The following is an 11,918-nucleotide window of genomic DNA, read 5'->3' as shown; positions in this document are numbered from 1 at the left end:
CAGACACTGCAAGGCTCCAGGCGGACATCAACCAAATCTTTCAGTGGGCTGCAGAAAACAATATGAAGTTCAACGATGAGAAATATAAAATACAGGGGGTGGTAGAAGAAAATATTCAAACAACACCTGGGTGTTTGTTTACTGGTGTGGGTCGCATCCTGCCCGACAAAGGTTTAAGGACCCCAATGGAAAAAAGGCAGACAGTCCTCGATGACGCACTGACTTTCTTGGGTTATCCTGGGGGGGGGGGGGGGGGCTAACTCTCCGGGTTAAAAATCCAAACAAATCTTATTATATCTATTGTTTGGTCTTAAGCGCCCTCACCATCAATCGCTGACTGTGGTCATCAAATGTCAGTTTAGCGATGTTAACTGGGCACTTTCCTCATCCATGAACAAAACAGAAATAAGTATAAATAGGCCAATGGGAAATGCTGTATTTCCAATTGTCTTTATATGTAGGGCGCACAGCCTGAAGTGTTGCTGAACAATGGTGTGAGGAATAACCACAATTCCCCAGCAGAAATTAAGGGTTGAGTGTCAGTGAATCGCCACTGGAATCAAGTCAGTGGTGAAAAGGTGCATCAGATTTACAAGCTTGGTCTGCATCATTACTCTTAAGATGCATTTCTTGTGTGTATAGAATGGAAAGATATATATTGGTCAAAATTAGCCTATATTAATAATAATAATAATAATAATAATAATAATAATAATAATAATAATAAGTGAAGCGCTAAACCCAAAATGGGCCAAGAGGTCTTGCACAATAATGTGGCTATTCATTAGTTGGTTTGTTAGTTCCACAGAGTTAGTTTAATACGTTTATTATGCACCCCATACCCATCCTGTGGGCGGTAGTCAAAAGATTACAGAGGTACATAATGGGTCCAGGGACTGGACTCCAAAGTTTTGATAGCTGAGCAAGTTACAAAGGTAATGAACTCACAATTACAAAGGTAATGAACTCACAATTTACAAAGGTAATGAACTCACAATTTGCAAAGGTAATGAACTCCACGTAGGTCTGGTCACAATCATGACAAGTTACAAAGGTATTTACAGATTACAGAGGTACGTAATGGGTCCAGGGACTGGGCCCCAAAGTTGTGATGGCTGAACTAGGTACAAGGTAATGAACTCACAAGTTACAAATGTAATGAATCCTGTAAGAATGATTACTTACGTTTATACATGGCTACAATCATGAACAAATTATAGATTAATGAACAATTCACACTTCCACACCTGGTCACAACTGTGAAAACATAAACACATATGCAGTTTATTTTCATCGGTCACAACTGGAATGAGTTATTGGTGTAAATATTGGCTGAGACACACACACACACACACACACACACACACACACACACACACACACACACACACACAAACTCATACATACACACATACTCATACACAAATTCATACACATACACTCATACACACTCATACACACTCATACACACACTCATACACACACACACACGCACACACACGCACACACACACGCACACACACACACACACATGGTAATGCTTTATTTACAGGGAGCACAGTCAGGGTATTTCTCCAGAATGTTCTGTGGATAAAATACTTTGCCAATTCTTGAACATTTCTGAGTGAGTTGTCTCTAAATTCATTAATTTTATCGCACTCCAGTACATAAAGACGCAAGGTGTGACAATAGTCCATCTGGCAAAGTTTACATTTCGTTTGGTCTACATCTGGTGCTGGTGATTTAACTGCCAAAGATACTTGTAACCCAGCCGGAGCCGGGCGGTAGTGACATCCAAGAGTCTGCTTATTTTGTTGGATGCATCATAGACGTGGCTCCTCCTGCATGATAGATGGACTGACTGGTGCCACTCTCCCTGAGTCTTAGTCAATAAAATTCAGTTGAAGTTCTTTTCGTATTATTGCTCTCAAACTACTACCTGACAAGCCAAGATTGTAATCTACTCCCTCTTTGAAAGCATACAGCTTAGCCAATTTATCAGTTCTATCATGAATCCGAAGACCAGTGTGAGATGGAATCCACAGCATGTGCACTCTGACTCCACTGTCCACAATCTTACCATACATGTGTCAGGCTTCTGACACGAGCATGCCACAATTTATGTTTAATGAGTTGAGAGCATTTATGGATGACAGAGAATAAGTTACAATTAAACTGTCAATCTTAGATACATAGATGCATTTCAGTGCAAGGAGTATGGCAAACAGTTCTGTGTGAATGGTAGAGGCCCAGTTATTGATGCGTGCTCCAATTTCTTTAAGAGAGCCATCATTCTGTACGACAACAGCAGCACTACCAGCTGCACCAGTGGATTGGTGAACAGAACCATCAACGTAAATAATTTGCGAGAGCATGTGCTGTGTGACAAAGTTATCAATACAGCTTAAGGCATCATGTCTGACTTCAAGGCGAAGTTTTGGTTGTGATTTAAGTAGTAGTTTGGGGGGAAATGGAGGAATGGTAGTTTGGAATGGGGTAATATCCCATGGAGCGGAGAAGTGCCGCTGTTGCCTTACTTGACATAGATCATACATCTGATTCATGCGGAGGTCGGTTCCAGTTTTTCGATCCATCTGGAGGAGTGTTCACCAGTGCTGAGGATATTTCTTTCAGTAACACGAAGTCTGATGCTTGGAATATCAAGTTCTTTTTGCATATTTAAACTTTTGGCAGTACGAGGGCATCCTAAAATGATCCTCATTGCTTCGTTCTGCAGTTTTTCTAGCCCACCAAGCTTCCAGTCAGACACAAGAGCAAGTAGCGGCGCAGCATAATCAACCAATGATCTAATATAAGCAAGATACATCATTTTCACAATTTTAACGTTGTATAGTCCTTGTGGCTTAGCCACAACTCTAAGTGCTCTCAGTCTTTCTTTGTATTGGCGATTAGCGCTTCTTTTTGATTATAATAATAATAATAATTTGTATTGGCGACAAAGTCTTGTTACAACAGGTCTAAGTAGTGGAACCTCAAAGCCTAGATACGTGTATCTGCTTACATATTCTAGAAGAGACCCATCATGCAACTGGATCTGATGACCTGTGCCTCTCTGTCGAGGAGGACGCCTATTATCTTTGTTTTATCAATAGAAATTATCAACCCCAGGTCCTGACACGAGACTAGTACATGATTAAGAATGTTTTGGGTGTTGGAGAATCCGGTGGTGTGAATCATTATATCATCAGCAAAACTAACCATATAATGATGGGGCTGGCTAGAGATTTAGATTTTAGATTTTGCCACCGAAGTGGCTAGTTTATTGTGCACCCCATATCCATCCTGTGGACGGTAGCGCGAGAGCATATGGATACACAAAAGGCCTAGGAACTAGGCCCCAAAGGGTTAACAGGAATACATATGGATTTATATCTACATATCTATAGTTCACTTATCTGTTACAAGCAAATTTAGGAAATTTGCTTAGTATATCTGGTATCTTATTTTCATTAATAAGATATCTTGACATGTCACATAGGTTATTATACTGTCTGTCTCTGTATTCCTCAATGAGTGGACAATTAAGCACATAGTGTTCAAGAGAGTGACCATATGCCTGATCACATAATTTACATTTAGTTTGATCATCATCTGTGTGTCTCCCAAACTGCCAGAAGTATTTGTAACGAAGCCTAAGCCTGGCCACTACAATGGCTGGCTAGGCATAGCATTAAGCAAGGAATTAATTAGAATATTGAATAGTGTGGGACTGAGCACATCTCCCTGTGGGGTTCCTAATTCAAAGTCTTTAGTTACACTTCTATGTCCCTGGAACAACACAGACGACTTTCTGTTGGACAGGTAGCCTTTAATCCAGCGGAGAAGCCATCCTCCAACATCCATTCTGGCAAGTTCACTAATGATTACATGTCGGTTGGCTACATCGAAAGCAGGGTGAGAAAGGTGGCTATGCAATGATGCACGCTCCTTCCACGCATGAAACCATGCAACCGGGAAGACAAAAATTGTTTGAGTCTGTACATGAGACGATTAAGAATCATTCTCTCAAATGTTTTACACATCTGAGTGATACACCAGGATACACAGCAATTCACAACTGCAGACCAAACCAAGTTGGGGGTGGTATTGCAATCTATTACTCTAACCAATTATCTTGTATTAGCACCACTTACTTTAGTGATGAATATGGGGAATACATTTTTGCTAATTTTACTGTAAAAAACCTTAAGACACCTATAACAACCGGTGCCATTTACCGGATACCTCACACAAACATCCCAAATTTCAGTGAGAAATTAAAGTCACTAATAACAAACAGACAAATGAATAAGCACCACCTTCTCTTAGCTGGAGACTTCAACATCAACCTTGGCTTACTAGATGATCAGCCTGTAACTGATTTCATCAACAATATGAACAACACACTTCTCATACCAACAATAACTAAACCAACCAGGCTCACTGAGACAAGTGCAACCATAATAGACCACATATGGACCAATATACTAGCCCCCCTTAAATCAGGGATAATCACAGATAGCACTACAGACCACTACCCTACCTTCCTCCTGACAAACATTAATAAACCACCACTTGAATACAACAAAGTCTCATTTAGACTCCATGACGAGGCCTCAATAAGGAAGTTCACAACTGACCTAGAGATTGTTGACTGACCTACAGAATTCTCCAAGGCCAATGGTATTGATGACTGGACAGACATTTTGCTTAACAAATTACTTAGACTATACAACAAACATTGTCCTATAAAAACGAAACAGATCACAAACAAACGGCTTGGTTGCCCATGGCTAACCAGCACCATTCTGAAATCCATTGACAAGAAACACCAATATGAAAAGCAATATAGACAGGGCTTAATACACAAAGATATTCTTAAACACTATTCATCAGTTCTCACCAAAGTAATAAAGAAAGCCAAACAACTATACTACTCCAGTAGATTCACAGACACTAGAGGAGATATAAAAAAGACCTGGAAAACACTCTCTCAGATTCTAGGGACCCACAAACTGAAAAAAAACAAGAATATTGTCCTAACTAAACCTAATGAAACACCACTACATCCCACTGACACAGCTAACAAGATAAACGACTTCTTCTCAACCATAGGATCTAATCTCGCCAATAAAATCCCACATACTAATGCCCATGCCGGGGACTACCTAGATGGGAATTTTCCAAATTCCTTCTATCTTGCACCAACTGAGCCCTCGGAAGTCACCGAGATTATAAAGTCACTTAAAAACAACTCAGGAAATCTGTCTAATGTCCCACCATTACTGTACAAGCGAGTGGCCCATATCCTTTCGCATGCTATTTCATTACTTTTTAACAAGTCACTAGAAACTAGCACCTTCCCGAAACTACTCAAGATGGCAAGGGTTACACCAATACATAAAGGTGGTGACCCTACAGACTTAAACAACTATAGGCCAATATCAAACTTACCATTGCTATTCAAAATCTTTGAGAAACTCGTGCACAGGAGACTATATTCATTTATAACAGCACAAAACATACTCAACCCCTGCCAATTTGGATTTAGAAAAAATAAAAGCACTAATGATGCAATCATAAAAATGCTAGATCTGCTTTACACAGCATTGGAAAATAAGGAATATCCACTAGGAATTTTTATTGACCTAAGAAAAGCTTTTGACACAGTAGACCACGACATCCTACTCCACAAACTTGACCATTACGGTATAAGAGGCCATGCGTTTGCTTATTTCAAATCTTACCTTACTAATAGGTATCAGTATGTTATCATTAAAGACACAGCATCAACAACACGGGTACTTGATACTGGAGTTCCACAGGGAAGTGTCCTTGGTCCCCTGCTCTTCCTCATATACATCAATGATCTTCCAAACGTATCCCAACACCTGAAACCCATTCTCTTTGCTGACGACACGACTTATGTCATCTCTCACCCTAATCTTGCCACCCTCAACACCATTGTTAACGAGGAGCTGATCAAAATATCGACTTGGATGACACCCAATAAACTTACACTTAACACTGACAAAACCTACTATATTATGTTGTGCAAGAAAGGTATAAAATACCGACAATATGAAAGTTAAGACACATGTGCAACATCTGGATATCTTTATTGTAGTAGACGTTTCGCCATCCAGTGGCTTTATCAATACAGATTCTAGGACATAATAGGAAGACAGTAGAACTATATACAAAAGATGAGGTAATCAGTCCCTCGGCCTTGGAGTTAGTGTTCACAGCATCGTGGTGGAGGAGAGTCTGGAGCAAAGGCAAGCAAACAAGTTCAGGTAAGATCCCAATGGGATGAGCGGGGAAGACGGGACAGATGAAGAATAGCTCTGGAGAGGAGTGTTCTTAGTCAGAGAAATAGAGCCAGGGCTTAACCCAGCAGCTAAGGCGATCGTGGGGCAGACTTGAGAACAGGAATAGCAGGGACTATTGCATTGAACTTGTGGTAGTTGAAGTCTTGAATCTTGAGTAGCTGGCAGCAGGCTAGGTCACATCAGAGGGTAGAACAATCCTATAACTCCCATATGTGTTCTACCCTCTGATGTGACCTAGCCTGCTGCCAGCTACTCAAGATTCAAGACTTCAACTACCACAAGTTCAATGCAATAGTCCCTGCTATTCCTGTTCTCAAGTCTGCCCCACGATCGCCTTAGCTGCTGGGTTAAGCCCTGGCTCTATTTCTCTGACTAAGAACACTCCTCTCCAGAGCTATTCTTCATCTGTCCCGTCTTCCCCGCTCATCCCATTGGGATCTTACCTGAACTTGTTTGCTTGCCTTTGCTCCAGACTCTCCTCCACCACGATGCTGTGAACACTAACTCCAAGGCCGAGGGACTGATTACCTCATCTTTTGTATATAGTTCTACTGTCTTCCTATTATGTCCTAGAATCTGTATTGATAAAGCCACTGGATGGCGAAACGTCTACTACAATAAAGATATCCAGATGTTGCACATGTGTCTTAACTTTCCTACTATATTATGTTTGGTAGCAGAGCACGAGATGCACAAATTAACATTAAGATCGACAACACTCTAATTACCAGACATAATGAGGGCAAATTCCTAGGCCTATACCTTGACAACAACCTGAATTTCAGCACCCATATCCAACACATAACCAAAAAAGTATCCAAAACAGTTGGGATCCTCTCCAAGATACGATACTACGTGCTGCAAAATGCCCTTCTTACACTATACCACTCATTTATCCATACCTCACCTATGCTATTTGTGCTTGGGGATCAACTGCAGCAACACACCTAAAGCCAATAATAACCCAACAAAAAGCTGCAGTAAGAATAATCACTAAATCCCATCCCTGGCAACACCCCCCCCCCACTCTTCATAGATCTAGACTTACTCCCTGTTCAGTACATCCACACTTACTACTGTGGAATCTACATCTACAGGACCTTAAACTCCAATATCAACCTTGACCTAAAACGCTTTCTTGATAGTTGTGACAGAACCCACAGGCATAACACCAGACACAAACATCTCTACGACATTCCCCATGTCCGACTAAACCTTTACAAAAATTCAACGTATGTCAAAGGCCCTAAAATCTGGAACACCCTACCTGAGAACTCTAGAACTGCAGACACATTCATCACCTTCAAAACTACCATTAGAAAACATCTTATCTCCCTGATAAACCCCATCAACTAACTACACGAATACCACCTGGTGGTTCACACTTACACTCACTCACCCATTTGACAAACAGAAATATTAATCTCAATCTTAAAATAATGAATCCTATGATACTCCAATACTGAAACTATGTACTGTGCCAAAACAAAAGCATTCACATTGCTAAACTCACAAACTAGTATTTAGTCACTTAGCCATAATACCAACTTACCTTATATTATTATTATTATTATAATCAAGGGGGAAGCGCTAAACCCGGAGGATTATACAGCGCCTGGGGGGGATGTGGAAGGCATTCAGGCTTAATTCGGGGAACTGGAGCACAGATCCAATTCCCTAAATCAAGAGCCCCTCACCAACATCAAAGAACCTTCCTTGAGGGGAACTTACCTTATAATTTGTAATATTTTAAAATAAAGAATTAAACTAAGTCTGCCCTAAATGCCTAGCCATGCTAGGCGTTCTAGTGGTACACTGTAATCATTATTTAACTACATGTAAACCACACAACCAAATTCTCTAAATTCAACATTGTAATCTTTATAGAGAATAAACTTTGAATTTGAAACTTTGAATGATTCTTAATCATTGTTTTCTTGAAGAGCTATGATATTAGAAGAGGTTTCCAACTTGTGACTTTTAGCGTAGGATTAGTGTATGTGTTGCGCCCATATTATTTGCTGTGGTCATTTCATAAGAAGCTTGAATTATTATTATAATCATAACTAAGCGCTAAGCCCATAAGGATCATACAGGGCTGCATAGAAAGCTTGGAGTTTTTCTGCTCTTTTGGCGCTCAGACATTCCTCAAATCATTGTCGAGTAGTGAGAGAACATGGGTTCATAGTCAGGGTCGACAATAAAACACTTGCATAGGGGCTCAAGCAGCAAGCAGTTGCCAGAGAGTGAATCCAGGTTCTGGGGAAGGTCTGTGGACATGCCAGGGTCAAGTAAGGGTGCCACAGTGATCAGGGAGGATACAATGAATGTTACTATTCATTTTTTTTTGTAAAAACATAAAGGGAGAGTGGAGGTAGAAATTAAAAAAAAACTACATACCTATCCTGTTAGGAAGTATTTCTTCAGTCATAGAGTAGTCGGGAAGTGGAATAGCCTAGCAAATGAGGTAGTGGAGGAAGGAACCATACATAGCTTTAAGATGAGGTATGATAAAGCTCATGGAGCAGTGAAGAGGCAGGGCCAGGAGCTGAGTCTTGACACCTGAAACCATAATTAGGTGAGTACCCCTGATGTGGCAGAAATTGCTATTGCTCCTTGGAAACTGTCCCACACCCTAAATGGCATACCAGAATATATCGCATACTAGGATACCTGGTATATTAAGATGGCACCTCCAGAATCGGTGGTGGAAGACTGAAAATGCCAAGTGTCATACATCTACACCTTTGGCCGCCACTCCTAGATCTGAAGGCCGCCTTCCCTCATCCAGAGACAGGTGATATCAGCCTCCAGGACACCAGAAATCCAAGTAGCACATCCCCAGATAATCCAGTTCCCATTTCACGACAGTGCTACCATTGAGGCTCTCAACAGATCACAGCTGATAACAATCCCTTTCCACTTTGCTGTGCGTGCGCCCTCGTGTGGGTATGTGTGCGCGCGCGCTAGTGTGGGTGTAAGACCCACTTAATATTTGTATTTATAACTCATTACAATTGTGACCAGGTGTGGACGTATCAGTGGTTCATTACTTTGTAATTTGTTCATGACTGTAACCATGTATAGGAGTGAGGCTGATTCATTACCTTTGTAACTTGCCATGATTGTGACCAGATCTACCTGGAGTTCATTACCTTTGTAACTAGTTCAGCTATCATAACTTTGGGCTCCAGTCCCTGGACCCATTATGTACCTTTGTAATCTTTTGACTACCGCCCACAGGATGGCTATGGGGTGAGGCCAGATGGAGAGGAAGGGTAGAGCGGAGGTATTTAGAATCGATCTGGTGAATGGGACAAAAAGTCTAATTCCTTAGATTTACAGCCCCTTTATAAAGTGCTAAAAGACTCCCATTGAAGGGGAGGAAATCCAGTAGAAAAAGGCAGAGCCAGGAGCTGAGACTCGACCCCTGCAACCACGTAGAGGTGAGTACTCGTATACATGTGCATTCCGTAAGTATAACCCGGGCCGGGAGAGTACCGGCGAATAAAAAAAAAATAAAGCTTTGCTCACATTTTTGAGCACACACACACATGCAAGAGTATATTTATATATGTGTGCAGATGCGCATACATCTGCACATATGTTTGTGTTGCTACACCAGAATTTTATCAGGGATCTGAGTTTATAAGATACTACAAGGATACCTTTCTGGTATCAGACCCAAATACATCACCTTTTAAAAAATGGCCAGATCACTGGATATGGAAGGACACGTTCACCTAACGGTTTATGCATCTTACTCCGCTCAAGGTATATACAATGTTTCATCTCTACCATATACCAAACCAACCTTATACCAAACCAACCTACTTAGAAATAACAAAACTGTCTTAATAACGGCAATCTGGAACGAATGAAAATGAAAGTATAGTCTCCAGGAGTGAAATTGGTTTTGTTACAGCATTTTACACACTTACCTATTATAATGCAACTAAACACTATGCCAGTAATTCTTCTGTACTCCATCCTGATCAAGAATTAAAACGCAAAATGCATTATTTGTCATTAATTAGACGCAATAAGAGAGTAAAATAGCACACAACCCCCTACCACAACAGTCATGGAAGCACTGAGGTGTGAGTGGAGGTCACTTCTTAGTGATGTCGCTCCAACGTATTTACTCTCACATTTTACTAGATATACACCAGTAAGAATTTTGCGTAGATATAAATAATGATAATGTATTCACAGAAAGACTACTAAATTATAAAAAAAATACATCCTACAGCTAGTGTTCTGTAAGTGTGTATTAATATGCATTCTTAATTAAGAAAATTAGTAAAAATCGCTCCATACGTATGCTCACAGGATGAACATGAGGGATGCAGAATAAACTAGCCGCTTAGGAACCACCGCCCACAGGATAGGTATGGGGTACAGATATTAATTAACTTAGGCGGAACAACATAAAATAAAACCTTTCTGACTAGTACATTAAAGCTTCCATATAACTTCAATTAAAGATCTTTATTAAGCACTCCATACCAATTTGTGTTTATTTCACATCTTGTAGGTATTTATGTTATCTACTTGAACTACTTACCTGGGTTGGGAGATATCATCAGGGCGATGATATCATGAACCCATAGGGGAACGACTGAGGATATCCTCAATATTCTTACTGGTCTTCCGCCTCAGCCTTACACATTTCACTGCCTATGTGGAAAATACTAAACATTTGCCGGTCTAAGTTATATTTACCTTATATTTTAACAAAGTATGGTTGAGTTTAAGCAAGTTTAAGTGGTTATTGTTTCTTACAATCTAATAATTCCAGGGAAGGAGGTATCGCTACTCGGTATATACCAGGTATGACTGTTAAGGTTTTCGTATACAAGGATAGATCCCTAGCTATCTTCAAGAAGGCTCTGGACAGGCACCTAAAGTCAGTACCTGACCGGCCGGGCTGTGGTTCGTACGTTGGGTTGCGTGCGGCCAACTGTAACAGCCTGGTTGATCAGGCCCTGATCCACCATGAGGCCTGGTCACAGACCGGGCCGCGGGGGGGTTGACCCCAGAAACCCTCTGCAGACATACTCAAGGGTATATTCAGTGTGTAAGCATTATAATTAGTCTGTCCGAAATACTCATGCATGCTAGTGGCTTTGTGTTTTTAACAATAGTTTATTACATGTAAACTACATGCTGTATACTATTATTAGAAATAAAAATTTGAATTTGAAAATCAACCTTTATTACCAAGAAGATAATGGACTGGTGTGGGTGGCATCCTGAGGGACAAAATAACCGACTCGGCAGACGATGTAACATCCCCCAATGAAAAGCAGGGGTGCCACTAGCACGTTAAGAGACAACACAATAAGTGTCAGGGGCCCAAGACTGTTCAACTGCCTCCCAGCATACATAAAGGGGATTACCAATAGATCCCTGGCTGTCTTCAAGCAGGCACTGGACAAGCACTAAAAGTCGGTACCTGACCAACCGGGCTGTGGTTCGTACGTTGGATTGCGTGCAGCCAGCAGTAACAGCCTGGTTGATCAGGCCCTGATCCACCATGAGGCCTGGTCACAAACCGGGCCGCGGGGGCGTTGACCTCCGGAA

The 11,918-nt window shown here is 41.0% G+C and overlaps 1 protein-coding gene across 1 annotated transcript in view; it reads right to left on the bottom strand.

Annotated features, from left to right (window-relative positions):
* knk (protein Skeletor knk) overlaps window positions 1–10,436 on the bottom strand; it is a 176,331-nt gene extending 165,895 nt beyond the window's left edge. The window contains exon 1 of the mRNA XM_070100241.1: window positions 10,274–10,436. Coding sequence (XP_069956342.1) covers window positions 10,274–10,322 — 49 coding nt within the window. The 5' untranslated portion in view covers window positions 10,323–10,436. The remainder of the gene's footprint in view (window positions 1–10,273) is intronic.
* Between the last annotated feature and the right edge of the window lie 1,482 nt (window positions 10,437–11,918).

This window comes from Cherax quadricarinatus, chromosome 72 (assembly GCF_038502225.1).
Source record: "Cherax quadricarinatus isolate ZL_2023a chromosome 72, ASM3850222v1, whole genome shotgun sequence".
Classification (NCBI taxonomy): Eukaryota; Metazoa; Arthropoda; class Malacostraca; order Decapoda; family Parastacidae; genus Cherax; species Cherax quadricarinatus.
This window is presented reverse-complemented; position numbering and strand designations above follow the sequence as displayed.